The 25,315-nt window shown below is 56.4% G+C and overlaps 3 protein-coding genes across 3 annotated transcripts in view; all 3 read right to left on the bottom strand.

The window, feature by feature from the left end:
* Positions 1–16,118, bottom strand: part of BO70DRAFT_419708 (acetyl-CoA synthetase-like protein) — a gene marked incomplete at both ends in the record, with an annotated part of 28,960 nt that extends 12,842 nt beyond the window's left edge. Inside the window, one exon of the mRNA XM_025547490.1 lies at positions 15–16,118. Within this exon, the coding sequence (XP_025401701.1) occupies positions 15–16,118 (16,104 nt within the window). The remainder of the gene's footprint in view (positions 1–14) is intronic.
* Positions 16,119–21,156: 5,038 nt separating this feature from the next.
* Positions 21,157–22,337, bottom strand: BO70DRAFT_393887 (uncharacterized protein; the record flags this gene model as incomplete). Its single annotated transcript, XM_025546417.1, has 3 exons — positions 21,157–21,680; positions 21,910–22,202; positions 22,231–22,337. 3 exons carry the CDS (start codon positions 22,335–22,337, stop codon positions 21,157–21,159), a joined length of 924 nt encoding a protein of 307 aa, XP_025401700.1.
* Positions 22,338–22,977: 640 nt separating this feature from the next.
* BO70DRAFT_427005 (class I SAM-dependent methyltransferase) lies at positions 22,978–24,732 on the bottom strand (the record flags this gene model as incomplete). The annotated part of the gene is made up of 10 exons (XM_025547851.1): positions 22,978–23,110; positions 23,163–23,329; positions 23,403–23,658; positions 23,714–23,851; positions 23,914–23,951; positions 24,030–24,055; positions 24,109–24,276; positions 24,374–24,459; positions 24,528–24,580; positions 24,661–24,732. The coding sequence occupies 10 exons, from the start codon at positions 24,730–24,732 to the stop codon at positions 23,005–23,007; spliced, it is 1,110 nt and encodes a 369-aa protein (XP_025401699.1). The 3' UTR covers positions 22,978–23,004.
* Positions 24,733–25,315: the final 583 nt, after the last annotated feature.

Here is a 25,315-nt window from a genome sequence, read left to right as displayed (position 1 = left end):
CTTATCTTTCTTACCTCGGTGGGATCATCTCCTCCTTCATCTACAAGCGATATAGCCGATTGGCAGTCCTTGGGACCAGAGTCACTAGCTTGGACTGACATGGCGGTGTTGAAAAGCCCCTTCTCGGGCGTATCAATCAAGTGGAAGATCTTGGCCAGCGGGTAATGCTGAAACTCCAAACTGTTGAGATACTGCTCCTGGTCCCTCTGTACCAGGGTCATCAGCGAGTCCTTACTGCCCAGGTCCACGCGGCTGGCAAGCATATTGATAAATGGACCAACGGTTCCGTCAGCCCCTTGCAGAGGAATATCTCGGCCTGATGTGAGATAGCCAAAGCAGACAGTATCCAAACCAGTATAAGCCCGCAGGACCAGGGCCCAAGCGACATGGAAGATATTAGACACCGTCAGTCCATGCTCCATGCAAAAGATGCGCAATGCCAGGTGTAGCTCTCGCTCGAAGGTAATAGGGATGTGAGCTTGCGACCGCCGGCCTTCCGTATTTAGACCGCCCAAGGATGGAAATAGACAGGGCTTGACCTCCTGGAGATGCTCCTGCCAGTATGCCGCGGCTGACCCAGCGGGCAGGGACTGGATGAAGTGGATGTAGTCGCTATACAGGGGTGCCAGGGAAGAGGAAAGGAGGCCAGTATATGCGGCACACAGCTCCTGCTTGAGGATTCCCAAGGTAAAGGCGTCGATGAGCGCATGGCTGATCGATAGCTCGCACAGGACGCCCGAGTTCGTCGTCGACAGAGTGAGCACTGAGCTGGTTTTGCCTTTTGTTGGGGACATGTCCTCGATACTTGCTTCGTCCGCGGACTGGACGATGTGGACGTCTGCCCGGAGATTCCTCACCACCACTTGATCCTTCAGTCCCCTGCCCGAGATGCTGTCGACGAAGATGGTGCGCAGGGCTGGATGGCGGTCTACCACCTGCTGCCACGCGTGCTTGAGCCGGTTGGTATCAACTGCTGTTGATCCCTGTGCAGACTGTGCCATCCACCGGATGCGTGTCCTGTAGAGGTCTGGGTTCTTGATCTGGCTCATGAGGATTCCATCCTGGAGCGGCGAGCAGGGGTAGATATCTTCGACCTGCCCGTATGCGAGGTCCAGCTCCGTCAGCCTCTGCTGCAGGATTGCCAATGCCGGGTCTGTCATGCGCAGCAGCGGGAAGCTGCAGAGGGTATAACTTGGCTGTATCAGAGGAAGCTCCTGCGCTGCGGCGTGGAGGGACTGCCTGCATTCCTTGATCCACGCGCGGATGGAGGCCTGGTGTTGCATGTGCCGATTGTACATGAAGTCAACATGCAAACAGCCATCCGTCACCGATGCCGAGATATCCACCAGAGCAAATCGGAACAGGCTCCCCGAGATATCAGCCATGTCATCCACCCCGTCCGGCATCTCGCGCATGTGGAAGAGGGCGTCCGACCGCTCGAGTTGCTGGTACAGCCCGAGGTAGTTGAAAATCACCTCGACAGGGCCATTGACCTGGAACGCCCGCTTGCCAGCCGGAGTGAGGAAGCGGCTTGCAAAGTATGGCCGGCCATTATCGGGTATCTGGCGTCGACGGTCCTTGACATGGCGCACAATGCTGGCAATACTATCTCCCTTCTTGGCTGTGGCGACCACAGGGAACATCGTGGTAAACCACCCGACCGTGCGTGAAATATCGATTGCAGACCTCCAGGGCTCCCGACCATGGCCTTCGCTGAATACCGTCGGAGGTGCCCGGTCGTGGAAGACATTGGCAAAGGAATGTAGGATGGCCGCATGGAGGAGCTCCACCATTTGTGTGTCAAATGCCGCATTCGCAGGCCCTAGCAAGGTCTCTGTGTCCTGCCTGCCGAGAACCACGCCATCCTTGATCATGTTATCGAATGTGTTTAAGCTGCGGACCTGACCCCAGTAGTCTAGCTGTGGCAGCAGCGGAGGCGGAGCCCCGTTTGGCAGGACAGCCTCCAGCTCGAAGGGGCTCTCGGCGTGGTGGTCAGCCTGCAACTGGCACCAGGTCTGGAAGGACATCGAGGTGAACCCGGAGAGGGATGCGGTGGTCAAGTGCTCTTCCAGATCAGCCAGGATGATTCTCCAAGACACCAGGTCGACGACCATGTGGTGGACCACCAAGAAAAGGTATTGGCCCTCGTCTGCATTGATCAGATCGACCGCCATGAGCCGACCGTTCTGGATGTCTAGCGACTCCTGGCTGTGATTGATCACCGCCGAGGCTGCCTGAAGACCCGCAACCTCATGCTGGCAAACGCGATAGCTTCCTGTGGTCCCCGGGGGCAGAATCCACTGGCTCCAGATATTCTCCCTGCTGCACTTGAAACGCGCGCGCAACATGCCATGATGGGCGACCAGGGCATCCACAGCGGCCTGGATCTGAGGCAGGGTGACCGGTCGACGTACCTGCACGAAAAAGCTTTGGTTGAAATGGTTGCTAACCCCCTGCTGCATGTCAGCGAACATCTGCTGGATAGGAGACAGGGCAAAGGAGGCACCCTGGCCCTCTGGGGCATGTAACACGGCCGATTCCACTGCTGGGGAGATGCTGAGAGCCAGTCGAGCGATTGTCTTGTACTTGAAAATGTCCCCTACAGTCATCTGGAGGTCGATGGAGCGGCCCTTTGCCGAGAGCTGCATGGCGGAGATTGAGTCCCCGCCAAGGGCGAAGAAGCTATCGTGAATGCTGATCTTCGATGCGCTGATATTCAAGCACTCGGCCCACAGTTGCAGAATCCGCCGTTCGACGTCTGTCGTCGGTGCTTGGTGGTTGCCCTTGGTCGGCTGCAGCTCGGCCAGTTCCTCCAGGGACTTGGAGGCCCACATCTCACGCAGCCGCCGTCGATCTCTTTTGCCCGTGGCCGTCGTGGGAATTTCAACCGCCGGAAGAAGCAGACTGGGCACCATGTAGACGGGCAGCTGGTCTGCCATGCGCTCCCTGGCCCCCTGGCTGTAAAGAGCCAGCTTTGCTCGGACAGTCTCCCGCGGGCCCAGGGCCGCCTCCCCCATCGCCACAAAGGCGACTAGCAGTGGATTGGCACTGCCCTGCAGGGTGATGACCTCGACTGCCACAGAGACGTCCACGGCGGCCGAAGGTAAGGCCTGGTGCAGATGATGCTCGACCTCGGCCAGCTCCACGCGCTGTCCGCGGATCTTGACCTGGGCATCTTTGCGGCCAATACAGACCAGGGTGCCGTCCAGATTATACCGCACCAGGTCACCGGTGCGGTAAAGCCGGCCATGTCGACCTGGGAACCCCTGGGGTCCCCCGCGCAGCAGCCATGGGGGGTTGTCGACGAAGCTTGCAGCACTGAGATCCGGACGGCCGAGATACCCTAATCCAACCAGAGGACCTTCCACCCACAGCTCGCCCACAGCCCCGTACGGCGACAAATGTCGGCTTTCGGTCGGCTCAACCACCCAGGTCACCATTCCTCTGCCGGCGCCGATGGTTGCCGGGTCGTGGTCACTTTGCCCGAGATCGAACGTGGTGGAGATGGCGCTGCATTCCGCAGGGCCATAACCGTTCTTCAGCTGGACGTGGGCTTTCCACTGAGTGATGTCCTGCTGTGCCACCGGCTCTCCGACCAGAACGAGGGTCTGGAGGCTGGGGACGGACGTCGGATCGATCAGACGTGCGGTGGATGGCGTGAGGTTCGCATAAGTCACGGCCAGGCGGCGCATGCAGCCAGTGATGTCGCTCTTGCGCTCCTCTTCGGAGGGGATGCAGAGACAGGCACCCGCCGCCATCGTATGGAGAAAGTTCAGCCAGCAAGCATCGAACGCGTAGGACGAAAAGTCAAACACCCTGGCCGACGCAGTAAACTCGAGCGCGGTTTGGTGGTGCACGGCACTGGTGAAGTTCTGGTGGGACATGACCGCGCCTTTCGGGACCCCCGTACTACCTGAGGTGAAGGCAATATACAGCCTGTCTGTCGGCTGAACTGGGGGCAATTGGCCGCCCTGGCCGCTGCCCAGCGACGTCGTCTGCAGTCTGTCTTGAGAGACAACGTGCACCGGCCTATCGCTCAGACGCCGTGCCAGGTCCTCTGCCTCCAGGGAGCTCAGGACCAGAGGAGGCTGTACCTGCTGCACTACCGTGCGAAGCCGGTCCTCTGGCTGCGTGATATCCATGGCCACCGATGCACCGCCGGCTTTCATGACTCCAAGCATTGCCACGGGCATCCACATTGATTTCTCAAAGCACAGAGCGACCACCGCATGGGGGCCGACCCCCAAGTTGACGAGGCCATATGCCAACTGGGTGGAGAGCTCGTCCAGCTCGCGATACGTGAGCTCTCCATCCCATGCAGCGACGGCCTGTGAGACTGGCCGCCGCTGGGCCTGCTCGGTGATCAAGTCGTGCATGCAGGCGTCCACTCTGGCCGGGGGCGGGGAGTTCAGCGCCCAGATCCTTCGCAGATCATCCTCGCAGACCGCATCTATGTGAGCAACAGAGGATGAGTGCTGAGACTCATCGCAAAGGAGTCGTACTAGATGCTCGAACTGCCGGGCCAGCCGTTGCACCTGCGGTTGTGCCATGACATGCGAGTCGTAGCTCATCTGCATGGACACCCCCGTGGCCGTCAGCTGGCATTGCAGCAAGAGAGCGTATGAATTGAAGCTGCTGAGAGCCGCCTGGCTGAGAGTGTCATCTTCTGCATGGAACAGTGCAGAGGGTCCATCTGTGGCGCTCGGTTCCGGGGCTGGCTGCACCACCAGGAGCGTCTGGAACTGACAAGCTCGCTCGGTGTCGGCGCTGAGCCTCCGGATTCGCTGCAACCCGACCTGTTCGTAGGGAATCATATCGACAGACTGCTCTTGGACCTGGTCGAGTAGGCCTGCCAGGGTAGCCTTTTCCTGGATGGCAATGCGGACCGGCACAGTTGCAATTGTCGGCCCTTCGACCAGTCCCACGCGGTGAATGGGAGCCTGCCGTCCAGTCACGGTCGATCCAAAAAGGACATCCGCAGATTGGGTGTAGTGGGTTGTGAGAATGGCCCAGGCCGCGCGAAGAGTGGTTGCCGGTGTGATGTGGTGGTTTTGCAACCACCGTAGCCCTAATACGTTGTGCTCCAGGATGTCTTGCGCGCGTGGCTGGTACATGGGAGAGGGCAGGGCAGGGAATGGCTCGGCCACCAGACCATCCAGGCTGCCTTGCCAGTAGGAGTCCGCCTCGGCACCCAGCTCTGTCACATACTTGATCATTGTCTTGAAGGAGACAAGGCCGTCGCTCGCGGTCCCGTGGTAGGCCTTGCTGACCTCGTCCAGCAGCAGCGACAGAGACCATCCGTCATAGAGCGCATGATGAAGCGTTAGCAGGAAGTACCGTTGCCGATCCCCACCAACGTCACCGGCGTCCACCAAGCCAAATGTGGCCAAGGGGGTACCAAGGGTTACCGGACGTTGCAGATCGTCTTGCACGAGTGCGTCGAGGCTACGGCCATGGTTCCACCGTGGCACCTCGCTGGTAACGACTTGCACCAACCCTTGCCCCGGAAGGTCCACGATGCGGGTTCGCAGGATCGACGTGGCCATGGCGACTTGATTCCAGGCGGTTTGGAAGCGTCCAAGGTCTACCTCGTCTCGAAGTTGCAGGACCTGGCGGTTCACATAGGCGCCCTGATTCTTGACCGTCAGAGAAAGCAGACCTTCCTGGAGAGGTGTACACGGAAGGATATCCTCGACAGCAGACGGGCTGAGCTCACACCACGCCGCCACCTGCAATCGCGCCTGCGAGATATCCACGTCTTGCTTGAGCAGTGAAAATGGGGGGATGTCATGAGGTCCGGAAGTCGATCCCAGTGTCGCCACCTGCGCCATGTCACACAGAATGGGAGATTTGAAGATGGCTGCCACCGTGAGCAGAATGTCTTGCTCTGCAGCCAGTCGCACGAGTCGAATGGCTCCGATTGAGTCACCTCCAATCCGCAGGAAGCTGTCGGTGGCCGCGATGGTCACTGCATCGATATCCAGGATAGTAGCCCACATCCCTTGCAGACGCCGCTCCATCGCCGTTGTGGGCGCACGACGAGTGTCCCGCGAGGGCTGAAGCGCTGCCAGCTGCTCCAGGGTATACGAAGACGCGACCCGTTGCAGGCTGCGCCGGTCTGTCTTCCCCGTCGTCGTGAATGGGATCGCTGGCACGGGGATGTACATGCGAGGGACCATATAGCTGGGCAGTCGGGCCATCAGGCGGTCCTCCACCCCGTGCGTATAGCGGTCCAGGACTGCACGCATTGACTCGGATGACCCAGCAGCTTCCTTTCCCACGGGCAAAAAGGCCACCAGCACCGGATTCGCACTTGCATGGGGGTGGACCAGTTCCACAACCACCGGCACATCCACGCCGGCTGGCAGCGTCTGGCGGATGTGATGCTCAACCTCGCCCAACTCCACCCGCTGGCCCCGGATCTTCACTTGAGTATCCTTGCGCCCGACATACAGGAGCGATCCATCGGGACGAAATCGGACGAGATCTCCTGTTTTATACACCCGGCCCCGACGTCCAGGGAAGTCTGGCCCTCCACCACGGAGAAGCCAGCTGGGATCTTCCACAAAGCTGGCCGCAGTCTTCTGGGGCTCATCGATATACCCTTGTCCGACAAGCGGACCCTCGACACAGAGCTCTCCTGTCGCACCAAGCGGTGCCAGGCGTCTCCCCTGCAACGGGTCCACCACCCAGGCTGTCAGCCCAGAAGAATAACCGAGCATTCTGGGTTCCTCTGTTTTGCTCTCGAACTGGTGGATGGTTGAGACGACAGTGCACTCCGAGGGACCATAATACCCCATCAGCTTGACCTCGTGCCATCGACTGATATCCTCCGCGCGTATAGCCTCCCCGCCGAATGCAAGTGTCTCCAGGCCAGGCACCGCTGCAGGGTCCAGGACTCTGGCAATCGAGGGCGTAAGAAGCGCGTAGTTGGCCTTGAGGCTCTCGATACAGCCCGCCAGATTGTCCTTCCGCTGTTGATCGGACGGAACACACAGACAACCGCCTGAGCTAAAGGCATGCAAAAAGTTGAACCAGGGAGCGTCGAACGCGTATGAGAGGCAATCGATCATTCGGGCTGCGGGCGGCAGCCCAAGACGTGCCTGCTGGTGGTGAACTGCCGAGCATGCGTTCTGATGGCTCATCACAGACCCTTTGGGGGTCCCTGTGGTGCCGGAGGAAAACACCAGAAAGAGCCTGTCCGTGGGATGGATCGTGGGCAGAGACAGCGGGTCTGGTTGAGGCATCCTCTCAAGCGATCGCCCATCCACGACGACAGCCTCAGGACGTAGCTGGGATGCTAGGCCCTGACAGGCTGGCGATGTCAGAATCACCCCTTGAGTCTTCTGCACCACGAGCTGTAGGCGCTCCACGGGCTGTTCCGGATCCATCGTGACTACCGCGCAGCCTGCCTTGAGCACCCCCAGCATGGCCACGGGCACCCACCGGGATTTCTCGAAGCACAGGGGCAGTATTGACTGCGGGCGGACACCCCGAGCCAGCAGATGGTGAGCCAGCCGGGACGACCCCTCGTCGAGTTGACGATAGGTCAAGTCTCCATCCCAGGCACAGACGGCCTGCGCATCAGGCTGTTGCTTCACCCATCGGGAGAACAGCTCGGGCACCGAGCTGGACAAGGTCGCGGGAACCTTGGCATTCCAGTCCCAGATGGTGGCGAGATCCTGGGGACTGATCGTCGTCTCCAGATCGCAGAGGTTTCTGTCCGGATGGCGGACGATATTGGCCAGGGCTTCCACAAACGTCGCCCCGACGGCACTGGCCTGTCGCTCCGAAAGCAGATGGCGGGAGTAGTTCAGCGTGATTCTGGGATTGTCGTCCAGCAGCAGGACCGATGCGGCAATGTCGTATTCGTTCGGATCGTGCCACGTCTCGTTCTCGAGGGTGATGGTGGGTGTGTCTGGGGGCTGGGCTGAGTCGGCCCTGCCGCCACTCTGCACCGACAGAACCGTATTGAAGAAGGGCTGCCCCTCGGTGCTGAGGTCATGCAGGATCTCGGCCAGCGGATATTGGTTGTACTTCAGACTTCCTAGGTACCCTGCCTGAACCTCTTGCAGCATTGCTAGGAGGGTTCGGTTGCTGTCTATCTCGACATGGTTGACCACCATGTTAATGAACGGTCCAACCGCTCGATCTACCTGGTGTATGGGCACATCCCGGCCAGAGATCAGATAGCCGTAGCAGACGGACTCGCTGCTGGTGTAGCTGCGTAGGACCAACATCCACGCGAGACTGAACACGTTGGCCGGGGTCAGGGCATGGCTTCGGCAGAACTGGCGCAAGGCCTGGTCCGTCTCCGGGCTGATCGGCAGAGATGTAACGGCGGCCGCGTCCTTGGGTTCGGCGATGGGCTCATTCAGGGTAGGGAAGATGCATGGCTGAGCGCCAGCCAACTGCGTCTGCCAGTATTCTTTCGCCTCCGTCGTCGGCAAGGACTGGAGATGGCTGATATAGTCACTGTACCGGGGCCCTGGGTCCGCAGGGAGGGCGTCGTCGTACGCGGCACACAGCTCGCGTTTCAGAACCCGGATGGATATGGCATCGATGATGGCGTGGTTGATCTGCAGGTCACACACGAGGTCTCCGCTGGCCATAGGGCAAAGGACCAGAGAGTGCACTGGCCGGACCTGCGACCCGCTGGCTGCTCGATACTCGACAACGGCGTCCATCGGGTCCGCAGCCTGGATGGTGTGAATAGTGGGGGGAGGGTCTTTCAAGACTATCTGGTAACTATATCCATCTGAGAAGGGGCTGTCAGAGAATCTAGTCCTGAGTGCAGCATGGCGTGCGACGACCTTCCGCCAGGCACGTTCCAGTCGGTCTGCATCAACCGGAGATGATGCCCCCGTACTGGACCGGACAACCCAACGCACTCGGGTCCAATACATCTCCGGGCTTTTTGCCTGACTCAACAGAATCCCCTGCTGCAAGGGCGAGCATGGATAGATATCCTCCACGTCACCGTAGGCAAGGCCAAGCCGTGGGAGCGTCTCCAGCTGCTTCCACGTTGCATCTGTAGGGGGCAGCAATGGGAAGTCGGCCAACGTGTAGCTGGGTTGCATATCTAGCAGCTGCACGGCTGTGGCTTCTAACAAACGCTCGCACGCCGCAATCCACCGAGCCAGGGCGTCCTGCTTCTGCATGCGCTGGCTGGAAAGAAACCGGAACTGCAGGCAGTCTTGCGTGACCTCGGCAGAAACATCAATCAGGGCAAACCGGGCCATGCGGTCTGCAACATCCAGCACTCGGTCCTGCAGACTGGGACACGATTGGAAGAGCGCGTCGCTCCTCTCCAGTTGCTGATAGAGGCCAAAGTAGTTGAACGTAACCTCAGGGCAGGCATGGCGGCTAAAGACCGTCTTCCCCTCGGTGTTCAAGTACCGTGAGGTGAAGTACGACCACCCATTGTGAGGAATCTGTCGCCGGCGATCCTTGATGTAACGGACGAACTGGGGGATGCTAAGGTGATGGGAGCCCGCTTCCACTGAGATTGGCGCCAGGGTGGTAAACCAGCCAACCGTCCGGGATAGGTCGATTGCTGAGTTCCATGGCTCTCTACCGTGCCCCTCGTTGAAGATGGTAGGAGGATCCCGGTCAGTGAAGCTGTCCATGAAAGAGTGCAGCAGCGCGGCTAGGAACAGTTCGATGGGCTGAGTTTGGAACGCATGGTTCGCTGGTCCCAGGAGTATGCTGGTCGTTTTCTTGCTGAGGGTAAACCCGGCCTCTTGGATAGCATCGTGCGTATTGAGCTCCGGCGATAGTCCCCAGTACGCCTCACACGGGGGCTGAATATCGAACGGGAAGGCAGTACCGGGGGTCAGATGGTCCTGCGCGTGTCTCTCCTGAAGCCGGCACCAGGTCTGGAATGAGAGTGGCGCAGAGGAACCAGCAACAGTGCCAGTCAACAGGTACTCCTCCAGCTCCTCCAGGATAATCCGCCAGGAGACAAGGTCGACAACGAGATGGTGCGCCGTGAGAAACAGGTACTGACAGTCTGGAGGAGTGTCGATCAGATCAACCGCAAATATGGGGCCAGCCTGGACGTCCAAGGACCGCTGGCTGCTATTCAGCACCGGAACGGCGTCCTCCACCGAAGCCAGGCGATGATGACGGCAAGCATAGGATTCATCAGCACGCGAGGTGATCTGTTGCGTCCACACCCCATCGGTGCCCCGGTGGAAGCGAGCACGCAGCATCGAGTGTCGGGCAACAATGAATTGCACGGCGCGCAGTACAGCGTCGGGCTGTTGGGGCTTGGTAGTGCGCACGAGGAAGCTTTGATTGAAGTGACCCTGCTTGTCTTTCTGGGCGTCGAAGAAAAACTGTTGGATGGGAGATAGGGCAAAGGGGGTGTCGAGCATCTCTCGGTCGTCAATGGCCAGGTCATCGATCTGGATCTCGCGTCGTGCTAGACGCGCAATTGTCTTGAATTTGAAGATATCTGGCACTGTGACGCGAACCCCCCTCGCGCGAGATTTGGCAGAGACCTGCATGGCCGAGATAGAGTCCCCCCCGAGCAGGAAAAAGCTCTCATCCATGCCGATCTGAGAGGGATTGATGTTCAACACCTCCGCCCAGAGCTGCTGCAGGCTCCGCTCCATCTCACTCTGGGGCAGGGTGCGCTTCTGGCCTCCAGAGGGCTGCAGCTCTGCCAGCTGGTCGATGGCGAAGGAGGATCCGGTATTGCGTAATGCCCGTCGGTCGGTCTTGCCCGTGGCTGTTAATGGGATATCGACCACGGGGATATAGAAACTCGGCACCATATACCGGGGCAGGTGCTTGCTCAGATGATCTTCAACCCCCTGGATGCAGCGCCGAAGTGCCGTCCTCACTGCCTCGGGGGAGCCCACGGCTGCAACTTGCCCTAAAGCCACATAGGCCACCAGCACGGGGCCTCTGCTGCCCTGGGGCCTGGCCATATCCACCACGACGGAAGCTCTGGTGGCCTCTTTGATATAATGCTCGATCTCGGCCAGTTCGACCCGCTGGCCGCGGATCTTGACCTGCGTGTCCTTTCTCCCCACGCAAACCAGCTTGCCATCGGAGGTATATCGAACAAGATCGCCGGTCTTGTAGAGTCGACCTGGCCGCCCAGGATAGCCCAGTGTTCCCTGGAGCAGCCAGACGGGGTCATGGACAAAACTCATGGCTGTCTTCTCTGGATCCCCATGATACCCCTTTCCCACCAACGGCCCTTCCACCCACAGCTCCCCCACCGCTCCGAGGGGGCTGAGGCTGGCGCCGTCCGATGGTTCAACCACCCAAGCCACGAGGCCCACCGCGTGGCCAACGATACTGGGCTGGTCATTTGGACCCTGAAATTTATAGGCTGCGGTTATTGCGGAGCATTCTGCAGGGCCGTACCCATTCCTCAAATCAACGTTGCCGGTCCATCTGGCCAGGTCATCGCTCGTGACGGGCTCCCCGATCAGGACCAGGGTTTTCAGGCTGGGGACTGCCTCTGCGTCGAGAAGCCGGGCCGTGGACGGGGTCAGGAGAGCAAGGTCCACTCGCAACCCTTCCATGCAGCCTGCAAGATCACCACTGTTTCTCTGCGCGTCCGAAGGGATACACAGACAGCCCCCGACGGCCATCGCATAGAGAAACTCCACCCACACCGCGTCAAATGCATAGGAGGAAAATCCAAGCACCCGGGTGGTAGGCGTAAAGCCCAAGGCGCCCGTACTGTGGTGGATTGCGCTGCGAATGTTCTGATGGGACATGACTGCCCCCTTGGGGTTTCCAGTGCTCCCCGAGGTGAACGCGATGTAGAGTCCGTCCGTCGGGTGGATGGTTGGGAGATCTGGAGTATCAAGGTCATGCTGTGGCAGTGCCTGCAGGGTATCCCGATTCACGCGGATGACCACCCCTGCGAGTCGAGATGCCAGAGGCTTGTATGTGTCGGAGGTGAGGATGAGTGGCGGTTGGGTCTGTTGGATGATTGACTGCAATCGATCCTCCGGCTGGCTGGGGTCCATTGTAACCACAGTACTGCCAGCCTTCATGCCAGCCAGCATGGCCACGGGCGTCCACATTGTCTTCTCGAAGCATAAGGGAATCACCGAGCCACGGCCTGCCCCCTGTTGCACGAGCGATAGGGCCAGCTGCGTGGAGAGGGTATCGAGTTCCTGGTAGCTCAGCTGTCCATCCCACGCGCAGATCGCCAGGGCATCGGGCTGTTGCTGAACGCGTTGCGCAATGAGGTCGTTGACAGAGCCCTGGACGGTCTGGGGGACAGTTGCATTCCAGGCCCACACCTGGGCCAGGTCGGCTTCACTGGCAGCTGAGACAGTGCCCACCAGCTCCTGCGCATTCACTTCACTGCAGACCTGGCGCAGCACCCCTTCAAACTGCCTGGCTATCCTCTTAACCTGCTCCGCGTCGATGACCAGGCGATCATAGCTCATGCGCAGGCGCATCCCGTCGGACTCGAGATGGCACTCCAACATAAGCGAATAAGTGTTTATACTGCGAAATTCGTCACCAGCATCCAGATCCACTCGGAACAAGCACTCGTCCGGCCGACGAGAGGTCTTCGAGCTTGGAGGCTGTACAACCAGCAGGGACTGGAACTGGGTTGCCTGGTCTGCATCCGAATTGATCCGCCGGATCTGGTTCAATCCCGTCTGCTCGTACGGAATCATAGCCACGGCCTGTGTCTGAACGCTCTGCATCAAACTGGCCACCGTGGCATCCCCCTGCACATTCACGCGGACTGGAACAGTCGCAATGGTTGGACCGGCCATGCGTTCAACGAACGGGACCGGTGCCTGTCGCCCGGACACTGTGGCCCCAAAGATCACATCCGGAGACTGGGTATAACGGCTTGCGACAATTGCCCATGCTGTTCGCACTGCAGTGGAGGCCGTGATATCATTCCCGGGCCAGGAGACACTCGCGACGTGGTATTGGAGCAGATCCTGACACTTGGGCTGGTAGTCTGGGGAGGGCAAGGCTGGGAAGACTGCGGCCTGGATCCCATTGAACTGGGATTGCCAGTAACCCTGCGCATCTTCCACTGTACCATCCGCCAGATATTTCACAAACCCCGCAAACGAGGGGAGCATATCGCAGCTGCCACCCGCATAAATGGCTTCCACCCGTTCCAGCATCGCCGGCAGCGACCAGCCATCATACAAGGCGTGGTGGATGGTCCAGACGAAAAGCACCTTGCCTTGCGCTTGATCCGACACCAGACCAAACCGCGCCAACGACGTCCCCAGTCCCATGGGCTTTCCTTTCTCTGACTCCAAGAAATGACCGAGATCGCTCCCCGTGGCCCATTCGGGCTGGTCTGCGACTACGACCTGCAGGAGCCCGGCGTTGGGCAGGTCCACAATCCGCGTTCGCAAAATCGCCGCTTCATGAATCACTTGGGCCCAGGCAGCGCGGAAGCGCGCCAGATCCACATCCACTGGAAGCTCTGATACCATCTGGCGGACATATTCCCCGGCCTGCTTGACAGTCAGGGCCAACAGCCCTTCCTGCAGCGGGGTGCAGGGCAGGAGGTCGGCGATGGAGTTTGCCGAAACGCGGCATTCGGCTGCAGCCAACGCGCAGGCATCTCTTACGTCGTGGCCCCTACGCAGCAGGGAGAAGGGAGGGATGGTCGTCACGTCCTGGGCCCGTTCTCGTTGGGCTTCTTGCGCCATATCGCCGAGGCGCGGGTGGTTGAAAATATCGGCCACTGTCAGGATTATGCCCTCTTTCCGGGCGAGCTGCACCAGGCGGATGGCTGCCATCGATTCTCCGCCGATTCGGAGGAAACTGTCGCCTGTCCCTATGCTGCTCGGGCTGATATTCAATGTTGCCGCCCAGAGCTGTTGAAGGCGGTGCTCCATCTCGGTCTCGGGAGCCTTGATCTCCACTGCTCGCGAGGGCTGCAAGGCTGCCAGCTGATCCAGGGTTAAAGAAGACCCGATCTCACGCAGGCGTAGCCGGTCTGTCTTGCCGGTGGCAGTCATGGGGATCTCGGGGACTGCAAGATACAGGCTGGGCACCATGTAGCGAGGCAGTCGGTCGGCCAGGTACTCTTCCACCCCATGCAGGCAACTGGCTAGACTCTCCCGGGTGCTCTCCGCGGCGCCAGTTGCTTCTTCGCCGAGGGCCAGGTATGCGACGAGGATGGTGCTGCTGCTACCCCGCGGGGTGATGGCCTCGGCTGCAACAGATGGAATCTTGTCGGGCAGTGCAAGCTTCAGGTGATATTCCACATCGCCCAGTTCCACCCGCTGGCCCCGGATCTTGATCTGCGTATCCTTGCGAGCCACGTAAACCAGCGAGCCGTCCGGGTTGTAGCGCACCAGATCTCTAGTTTTATATAGTCGGCCTCGCCGGCCGGGGACGACCCCTGGTATTCCCCGGGTCAGCCAGGCAGGGCTATCGATGAAACTCGCCGCGCTCTTCTCCAGGTCTCCTAGATATCCCTGGCCGACCAGCGGTCCTTCCAGCCACAACTCGCCTGTGTGGCCAAGGGGGACCAGTGTCTCCCCATGCTCCTCGTCAACGATCCAGGTACTGCACGCGACGCCTTTCCCCATACTCGAGTCCCAAGGTCGGCCGTGGGGGATTGTCTGGAAGGTCACCGCCACCGTGCATTCCGCTGGGCCGTAGGAATTGATCAGTTTGCAGTATGGCGTCCATTGAGCAACATCGGCCTGGGTCATTGGCTCTCCGATCAGGAGGATCCATCGCACTGCGGGGATATCTCGCGGATCGATGAGGCGAGCAACACTGGGGGTCAGCTGGAGATGGTTCACCCCAAGTCTGCGGATTGCCTCGGCGATGTTTCCACGGCGCTCACTTTCACTGGGGATGCATAGACACCCCCCCGCCGCGAGGGTATGGATGATGTTCCCCCAGGCCAGATCAAAGGCGTATGAAGCGAAGTCGAACACTCGCGCGGTGTTATCCATCCCCAATGCCTCATGCTGGTAGGCGATGGCGCTGCTAAAGTTGGTGTGATTGATCATGACTCCCTTGGGCGTTCCAGTGCTGCCCGACGTGAAAACAATGTACAGGTTACGGGAGGGATCAACGCATGGGAGATGTCTTCCTTCGGAGTCTGGCAGTTGCCGTAGGCGGCCTTCGTCGAGAGCGATGACATTGCTGATCTCCAGGCGTGCGGCCACTTCGATCTGGGCCGGCGATGTCAGAATCCAGCGTGGCTGCAGCTGCTTCACAATGCTTCGCAGGCGATCCTCGGGCTGTGTCGGGTCCAGGGCAGCGATGACAGCCCCTGACTTCATCACGGCCAGAATGGCCACCATCATCCACTTGGACTTCTCGAAGCAGAGGGGGATGATATCATCTGGGCCAGCACCCAGCTGCACCAGGTAATGGGCCAATCGAGTGGAGATCCGATCCAGTTGCTGATAGTCCAGCTCGCCGTCCCAGGCAGAGACTGCTGGCGCGTGTGGCCGCAGTCGCGCCTGCTGGGCGATGATATCGTGAACGCATCTCTGCACTCCCTCAGGAAGCGTGCCATTCCAGCCCCAGATGGCCCTGAGCTCGCTGTCCGACGCGGCAGGCACAGTCTCTACCGGCACGTCTGCGAGACTGCGATTGGAAATGGACTGTCGGATCCGCAAATCCAGGTGCTGCACAAATGCTTGCGCCGCAACAGGAGGAGGCGAGACGATATGGAATTGCAGCTCTTCTGGGCGAGCCTGGCAATGCATCTCTAGGAACGGTGCACACCTCCTTTCCTGGCACCAGCTCTTAGGCGCCTCCTCCGACACCCAGGCTTCCCTCCTTTCCATAAACCGCAAGACCAGCAGCCTCTCTGGGCTGCCATCCAAAATTATGGACGCCGCAAAATTACTGGCTGCTTCGTGGTGCTGGTGCACCAGCTGGCGCACCCATTCCCCTCGCAATTGCGCCAATATATTCTCAGTTCCCCCATCTAGCTCAATCTTCACCTTACGGGCATCGTTCGATCTGTCGCTCACGCTGCCTATCTCGAGCATGCCCTTGCTGGCTTTGAACTCCTCCACAGCCTGCAGGGCCCATGATTCCAAGGTAACCAGCAATATCTCCACAGTATCCTGATCCTGAAGGCCGTCGATCCGGTGCTGGACCTCCCCATTCTCTGTCGGCATTTTTTCCCGGGCTCGGTCGGTTTGTACGGCTCCTATAACTTTAGCTATGCGATCGCAACGGAGACACTCACTTGGCCGTTGTAACTCTTAGCAACAATGTAACTCTGAGGTAGGTTGGTGGCAACCTCGATGTCCATGCACAAACTAATGTCCTACTGATGGACAAAACGACTAAGCGGACTAAGTCTGCACCTGTCGGTCAACGCTATATTGTGTATTACACGTAAGTGGAATTGGTTACACGGAGACAAACCAGGTCCTTCCGGCCTTAATATATACGGGTGACTAACTGAATAGCGAGGTTGGGATGTTCTCTATATGCCTTACTTCGCTGCTTATGCATCTAGTGTTAGAGCCTGGTGCTCCTCACATCATAGACATCCATATACCCTCTGGCAATAGATCTCACAATTCTCCGGACTCCCCTAGTGGCAGGTGTTCGTAGGATCCATACTTTATTGATCTATTGCCTACACAGATAAACCCCCTTGGGCATATCTGTCACGGTAACTTTGTGATTGTTAGGAATCCGGTAAATAGGTTCTTGCAGGGTCTCTATTACCGTAAACAGACAACTTGTATAAGATCCGCTTCCACCGCTGAAGCCTCGGGGATTCGGGGACTCGGGAATTTGTAAAATATGCGGGGAACGCTCTGTACCTTGCGTTGAACAATTGATGGCTGGCTGAAGGTCTGAGCATCCATCAAATGCTTTCTCCTTTAGTCTACTCCAGCTCATGGTCTTCTTCAGGACTCGGACTTCCCAGGGGCATCTGCGAGGGGTGGAGAATATACCACTGGAGGTCGGTCCTATTCAAAATTCCCCGAGGGGTTCGCTAGGTTGGTACTCCCCAACTGGCGATTCTGGCCTCGTGATATACAGAGGACATGACACCATCTCTTTAATAGTGTCCTTGTTCGATTCAATTCTAATTCCAACGGTCCAATTCCGCCCGCTAATCATTGCAGCTATGTAGGCCCTTCTCCAGAGACGCAGGAACTCGATGCCGCACGCCTGATGATCCCCCAATGCCTCCAACCTCGCCTAAATCACGCAAAAGTACTCTGCTTGTGTCTCACCTTATTCACGCCATTCACCCACTACAGTCCAGCAGAAAAGTACATTTGATACCACCCGGTAGCCCTTTGTCTAGAGCCTGGACCGCCATCGCGAGATGAAGTCAATTCTACGTATTTTCCTACGCCCTAATGTTTCTATACTAGTCAGTACTATCATACCAGGACAAAAACCTTCAATCAACATCTATTTTACATGGGAGAGCATATCCGCTATCTTCAATTAGCTGGTGATGGGAACGGAACACCCCCGGGGACTCCCCTAAGGACACAGCACAAGCCAAGCGGACTTGTTATCCGCGAGAACAGCAGAGCAATCCACACTGGTTCGTCATTCTGTATTGCCTGACATCAGGTCTCTTAGTTTGCAGTACAAATACCCGGCATGATTACGACATACAGATCAGGTCACCCCGGTTGCATGCTCGCGTCATCAACCTTAGGCTAACTATTGTTATGCTCCCAGGGTCTTGCATAACGCACTGGGCCAGAAAACATGTTATGTCACTTAATACCTGACAATCCGACTTGTGAAGTACCACCGCTGGGCCGGTACGAGCCGGTGTCTTGCCGCGGTCCTCTGCTTGCGACTACAGCGATTGCTGCTTCTGCTTGACGAGAGTTATATATATTTTTATACCCATAGCTGACTTTGTTTTCTACTTTGTATTAGCGAAACCCTCCTTAGCTCAAATGCTTAGGAACTCTGAAGAATGATACATAACTACAAGGATTGCTTCTATCTCCGTATCGGAGAGAACCGTCCAGAAATCTCTTAGCTTGGTGACTTTATCGGTAAATCTTTAATAAATTACATAAAAGGAAAATAAAACGCAAGGCATCGTCACATGACTCTGTTGGCCCACATTATCCCCACACCAAGATGACGCGAGAGTTCAACCTGCATTCCGCTGCCAGGGGCCCGGGGTTAGAACAAATGTGGTGGTAAATGCATGGTAGAAGACCGTGTGGGTCTGCTGTACGGTTACGGATGGGGAAAGCACCTGTTCCATGAACAGTTTGCTATTGGGTTTCTTATTCTTAGCCCTGCATCCTGACTCGGACAATGTAAGGAAGGAATTGGCCGCTGTTGTTTATGAGTAATGCGCGTTTCGCGTCAGAATACCAGCCTCTTGTTAATAGCCTAGTGGCTATGGCGGCGGCACTGTTTTAGAAGTGTATCCAAAATCAGGTTTATGACAGCCAAGACCTGCATGGCATGACTATGATAGGTAGGGCTTGTACGACCCCTAGCTGTATCCCTTGTTCCTCTGGCTTCATCCCTTGCTGTCCTGCCTGTTTTTCGTCTGCGTGTTGTTAGCCGCTATTCCTTCTTGTCTGCATAGTGTGTATGCTCATCGATACTCATAGACTAGAATACCCAGAGCATGACTGACACAGTTATAGAATTCAACCCAAAGTCTGCTGACATTGTATCTTGTTTGCATACACTGAGCCTCACCCACAAGCAATCTCATGGCAGACATGTGTAATCCATGAGGTTTTAAGCCGCCAGGTACAACCAAGGTCGTGGCAGATTTACGGTGTGGTGAACCTGCGGACAAATATCAAAATTAAACTTGCGGTCCGACGGCCGTGGAACGGCCGGAAGAGCGTCGTAATACTGGACCGGACCGCAGTGTGGGGTCAAGGATCGCATACTGGCAATAAATACTCCGTACTCCGCAAGGGACTAGTTACCAGGTGAGGCAATTAGATAGGTAACCTGCAGAGGGCAGCCCTTCCGATTCCAGCCTCCCTGACCTCCCCGACTTGACTTCGAGTTTAGCCGTGGCCTCCTTGATTACCGACTCTGTGATTTCAAAGCCCGAAGGCTTGCGTTTCAGATTGTCCTTGGCACTCGGGGAACTCCCAGAAGCACATACGGAGCAGGTACTCCATGCACAAGCGCTTAATTGTAAAAGAAAAATGACAACTGTCGGATCAAGTCTATCACATGACCTTGGTATTTCTGTTGCAATTTGGCCTCTAGGCCTGAGGCCAATGTTGCTGCCTGCACGGTGAGAGCATGGATGTCCAGTACAGAGTATATAGAACAGTTTTCTATGTGGCAGGTTTTCGATATAAAAAATGATGGATCAATTCGAGAGGAGCTCATGCTAAGAGCTAGCATTGATTGTCGTCTCCATGGCTCTTACCCGACATCCCGGGCCGATGTAAATATATATCGGTTGTGGCTTCCTCCAAGCATGCTGTGTAAATGACATAAGAGAGATAAAAATAACCGGTTTAAATACAAACACCTGGTCTGACAATCTGATGCATTTGAGGCGCAGTTGTCTATCTATACACACCGACCTCGTAAACATCCCTCTTCCACACCTCCCCAACAACCAGATGCTCAGTCCCGGGTACTCGTACTCGTACTCGTACCGCACCCTATAACTCTAATCTAAGTGAGAATGAGCACATACGACCATAGGGTGTGGAGAACAGGGCTTCCCGTCCGCTCAGCCGTACTTAAGCCACACGCCGGGAGGTTAGTAGTTGGGTGGGTGACCACCAGCGAATCCCTCCTGTTTGTATGTTTTTTCGGTCTTCTTTTTATATCTTTTTTGCATCTTTATCTGCAGTCTTTGGGCGGTGGTGGCCGCACAAAACGAATATGCAGTCTTTCGCGCTTCGACGTGGTGGTTGTGTAACCAGCCAGTCGAGAGGCTCCACTGCGACAGGCACCCGACCGAATAAACAGTGGCATTATCCCCCCGACTCTGTAATTCTCTAAAATTGGGATGAGAACAAGAATTGTTGTTAAAAATATATAGAAGTGTCTTCATATGCGATCGGTTACACTATAGATCTGGTGTGACCTGATCGAACGGCTTTTTAAGAATCCCTGTCTTCCCCCCCGGTCCCTCTGATCAATTCCTATATTTTGCTTACGCCCCTCCCAGGACGCTGCTGGATTATATTTCGAGAGATAGGAATGTAAGATAATCAATGCACTATTTGATCATTAACCTTTCGATCCCTCGACCTTTCAATTACCACCAAAAATCAGTTATAAGTCTCATGTAAACCCGTAGTACATTACCACTGAGTAAGAATCGCTTTTCCTGTGCATGCGGCCAAATCTACTCAAAGTCACTCCTCGTATATCCATACTGAGCGGAAGGCTGCTTATTAGACTGATAGGGGCCAAGAGGTAATCAATGAGGCTTGTTTTATGCTTCTTTGGTCTGATCGTGTAGGGGCTTGTGCTCCTATGTAATCAACATGGAGTAACTAGTGTGATCAATGTTCGGATGTGTCTCATAAGTCGCACCCTTTCTTTCCGATTTCTCACTTCTCTCCAGCAAAGCATCAGTATATGATAACCTGAAAATGGATCGTACGAGTAACTAGCCAGAAGGAAGTGACAAGTTGAGATAAATCAAGGACAAAAAGACCAGCCCATCCACACATATATGTGACCTGCCAGCAGATCGAGAGGCAAGAAGTAGTGACATAACCGTGACATGGAGAGCTATTCACTTGCTGTTTCCCAGACTCGGGCAGGGCAGCATGCTCCCCCCCTGCAGGGGCTGGAAGCTGGATCCTCGATCCTCGACACACAAACCCCGCGACACTTCAGAGAGGTTAATAACCATCAACGCTTACCACCATTCCTCGCGTTTGTCATTTCCCACTCATCCACTTTCATCAGTATTCACAATGGCTAAGGGTCCGTTGTGGATAGCTAGCTGCAATCGACGTCCAGTCCGGATACATCTGCAGATCCATTGTCAGGCCATGCCTGGCGCCATCTCCGCATGCACAGCTCCAGATCATACAGCCCGTGGTAAAGTGAACAATCCTCCGAGCAAGCCACCACTCTTGGGTGGCCCACGCTCTATCCTCCAGCGGGGAAAAAGCGGGATCCACATCATCAGACGGGGGTTCTAAGGCCATCTTCAAGGTACCAACCACGGACCCCTCTGAATAGAATGGAAGAGTAACCTCATCCAAGCTTGGGTGAGGGAGAAAAGCACCCCTTCGCAGGGCTATCTGCCCCAGATGCAGCGATTACAGGATGCGCCCTCTCAGAGTATTGGTAGTATTGGCCCATGAGCTCACATTCGTGCTCCCAATCGCTACCATTCCCTTGAATAATGCATAGGGCGTCAATCCACATATACCGTATTCCAAGGCGGCGTGTGACCTCGATGGCGTGACGATATGTCTTTGCCAGACTTTCCATCGCAATCTCTTCTTTGTGTTGCTGCAGGTTGTTATCTGTGGTGCGAAGAAGCCTCTGATCCGGAGGTCCCCAGCAGTAGCTGAGCGCGTTATAAACAGCTTGGGGCCCTCCACTCTCAACGAGGTGGATGACATCACAGTCTTCACCTGCAATGCCTTTCTTGCATTCCTCGTGGTTAGACAGGCAGTGGTGCAGTTGCTTTTGCAACCATGCCAACGAAGCTACGGACCCTGGGGGAGCAGGTGGGTTTGAGAATACCTGGCCAGAGCGGCCGTCGGCATCTTCTGTCTTTAGATGTCAGATAGGTTCCCCCTGAAACCATGTGATCAGCGCAACATTGTTGATGATGTTTTCGAAGACTGGCGGGTGACCCCTTCTCCTTTCCAGTCCGCAGTCCGTCTGGGGGAGGAAACAGCGACGCAGAGGTCAAACTGCACAGGAAATTCGAACAGAAGACAGAGAGACTTGAACGTTGTTGGATCGAAGTAACAGGAGTGATGAAACATAACTCACCCCAGTTGGTAAACAGCCAACATGTCGCACGAAACCTCTCTTCGTCATCAATCTTGATAAGACAGGAATGAATTCTGAACTGGCCCGGCTGCAACAATCCGCGCCACACCTTGATTTCGATGGGGGCATCGGCTGTGCCCAGTAACCCCTGAGACACCTGAGGAGACAGGGGAGGAAACTGGCTGACATTTCTGAAGATGAAGGCGCATAAAGCACAGCTCACGGCCGAGGAACGAAGCTCAGAAGCTTTGGGAAGAAGAGAGTGGATGTCCGAGGCAAACCTTTGATAATCCCTGGGCGGCGCAGCGTTCACAAGCTCACAGCTTGCTGGAGACAGCGATATAATCCATTTGGCAAACGCCGAGCATGGCTATGGTCCACTCATCGGGGAAAGAAAGACCACCGAGAACATGAGGGATCCTCGCCATTTTGTACCTCCCTGGGGCTGACGTGTCGGACTCGGATTCGCCCGAAATGGTAAGCCAGTAGGCTAGTAGCCCTCCCTGGGTAGCTGCTGTAATCCATGATCCTTGGAACATGTTCTGTCCAGCCAGCAGCGGACTTCTGGGAGGCAGGCCTACTTATCTGCATTCCTGGGTTTTAATACGTGAGTGCGACATGACATCGCGATAGTGTTTAAAATGTGTTGTACCGACAATTATGGTGAATTATACTCAGGGTCTTAAGGAAGGCAAGTAGAGAAGTCTACGCGTCGTGATGAGAGGTCACTGCATGCTACATTCGGGGTTGGGACCATGATCGACCAGTCAGCCATGCTCTGGGACCCACACATGCATCATACCTAGCCACATAAATCAGGTCTTCCAGGACAGACTTGGCAGTCGCGGTGCATAACTCGCATCTGGGGGTTGTAGACACAACCCATAAGTACCTTGAATAACTGTAATAGGAAAAGAACCTATCGTGTTCATTATCTCGTAACAGGTCTTATAGCGCAACTGCGAAACGGCAGGTGATACAAGACACAATTTGCAGCAAAGGCTGGAATATTATATGAATGCCCCTATTTAGTATATACATATGATGTAAGATCTTAAAATTCTATTCATCATGCTTCACTTCCTCGGTCTCCACCTATTCAGGCTTGTCACCTTCTTCCCTCTCGCCCTCTGCAGTCGCATCCTCCGCCTTGGTCTCTTCCGGCGTCTCATCCAGCGGCTTCTGGGCGTACATAACATTGCTGAACAGTGAGTGTTAGAACATGGAATACCATACACCGGATAGAGACTCACAAGTTACTCAGCAAATGAACGCCCTTCTTCATCGTGTCCTGGCGCACCTTGGCCAAGAACACGGTCACCTCCTCGGGCCGCCAGCCCAGAACCTGGGTGAAGAGAATGATGCTGAAAGCCTCCAGTCCGTCCAGGAGGGCGAGCATGTTCATCGCGCCGATCTCTTTCTGCAGGGTATTAGCTTGGGCTGACTGGCTGTGAAGAGGGAGCAGAAAGAAAAGAGTAGGTCAGCAGCCGTACCATGTGTGGATCCTTGGGCCAAGCGCCCATGGGGATGGGGAAGACTTGGTGCTGGATATTGATGAATCCGGCATCAGCGGCGAAGAGCGGCAGCTTGTCGCCAATAGTCGCGGGACGACCCATGAGGTTACAGCCTTCCTCGATCAGGTCGTATAGGCGGCCCACACTGTTGTCCGCAGGCACACTGTTGTCTTGGCTGTAGCCGGGGATGTGGGAAAACTCCTGGAATTCAATCCAGCCGCCGGGAGCCAATTGTCTGCAAAGAATGTCAGCTGTGCGTGCGAGGGAGTTGCCGCGGAAGGAAGATTTACTCGTAAGCCTGCTTAAAAAGGCCGGGCCAGTCGCCAATTGAGCCACCCATGTAGCGGGCATGGATGAAGTCGAAGGGTTTCCGAGGAGGCCACGAGACTTCGACATCGTCGACTTCAAAACAGACATTGGGCGGGACTCTGCAACGACGAACGGATATGGTCAGTGTTGAAATGGTTCAACGCGGGGTTCGAGGCCATACGTGGTGGGCTGAATGGGGCTCAGGTCGTTTCCAACAATCTGGAGGCACGGGGGGGGGGGGAGTATTAGCAAGTCATGCATGATAGAATTGAGCGGAAAGGGAGATTTGCAGCATACCCACTGGAGTCTCGGGAACGCATCGCCTAGATTCACGTCAGATCGATGCCAGACCATGAGGTCGTCCAAGCTCACATACCGACTTCGATGGCCCACATTCCCGTGCCTGTGCCGATATCGAGAACACGAAGCGGCTTTTCCGTGTCAATGGGGGCGAGGAACAGTTTGCCTCCCATCAGAAGCTTGAAGATGTGATGCAGCGTGTTCAAGCGCCCCTGTTCCCGCTCATCGTTGGGGAACTTGTACCCTACAGTTCATGATCAGCCTTTCTTCCCGTCAGGCAAAGTATTCGATCCGTTGGCCGTTGGTGTAAGCGGGGTTTGTTATTTCGCAGCTGCACTTACGTCCTTCCTGGTAGGAGTGGAACCGTCGGCCGTTGACGAAGTTGAAGTTGAAGACACTGGAGCTCAGCGAGGTGGCATAGCTCTCTCTGCATTGGTTCAGCCATGGGCCTCTTCTTCGGAAGATGGTACCTGGACCACCAAAGAGCAAACATACGTGTCAGCGGCATAGTAATCGCCACTGCCCTCCATCATGTCGGCGTCGGAGTCCTGAAGTCAAGAAGGCGATTGTCAGTCATGGGAGACGGGAGACTTGTCCTTGCAGCGCAGAGGAACGAGGTACCACTCACCTCGGGAACAATGATGGCAGGAGGATCGGCAGGCGAAGGCCTGGAGGGTTGATGATCGGCAGCAGTCGACATTCTGGGGCACGGTGCTCAGATCCGATCGTGGGCAGAGGTCGATCAATGTTGGGGAAAATGGATAGAAAGGGGGGGGGGGGGGATGGCCGGTCACAAAGAGCAGGCGGGTCAGTAATAAAAGAAGAAGGCTGAGAAGCACTGTCTGACGGGGGGCCCTGGCCGTGCGCATCCCCCAGGCCAGGCAACATCTCCACATCGAGGGCCCCACGCCGTTGACCTGTCGGCTGGGCTAGACTGCAAGGCGTTCCTGTTCCGGAAGGCTATCGAGAGGCATCGGGCGTGGCTCGAGACGGCGTGCGCGCCGGTCCTCCCGCGTTGCTCCTCCTGGCAGTCCTCCCCGAGCCCCTGATCAGAGGTTCTTACTTCGTGGCTGGGTGGATCTCTTTCTATCTTGGTCTTTGATAGCCAGCTGCAACCATCACACCATCGCCCCCCCGGATCCGAGCCGGAGGGCTAGCCTCACCCGTCAATCGCACTGTCCTTGACTACCTATCCAGTCGATTCCAGTCGATTCCGTGAAGCACATTCGCTAGCTTTCGGGGTGAATTCTTGCGGTTGAGGCAAAGGTGGAGGAAGTGTCGGG

Source organism: Aspergillus heteromorphus (genome assembly GCF_003184545.1).
Source record: "Aspergillus heteromorphus CBS 117.55 chromosome Unknown BO70scaffold_5, whole genome shotgun sequence".
NCBI classification, from domain to species: Eukaryota; Fungi; Ascomycota; class Eurotiomycetes; order Eurotiales; family Aspergillaceae; genus Aspergillus; species Aspergillus heteromorphus.
The sequence above is the reverse complement of the archived record's forward strand: the minus strand, read 5'-3'. Positions and strand labels throughout refer to the sequence as shown.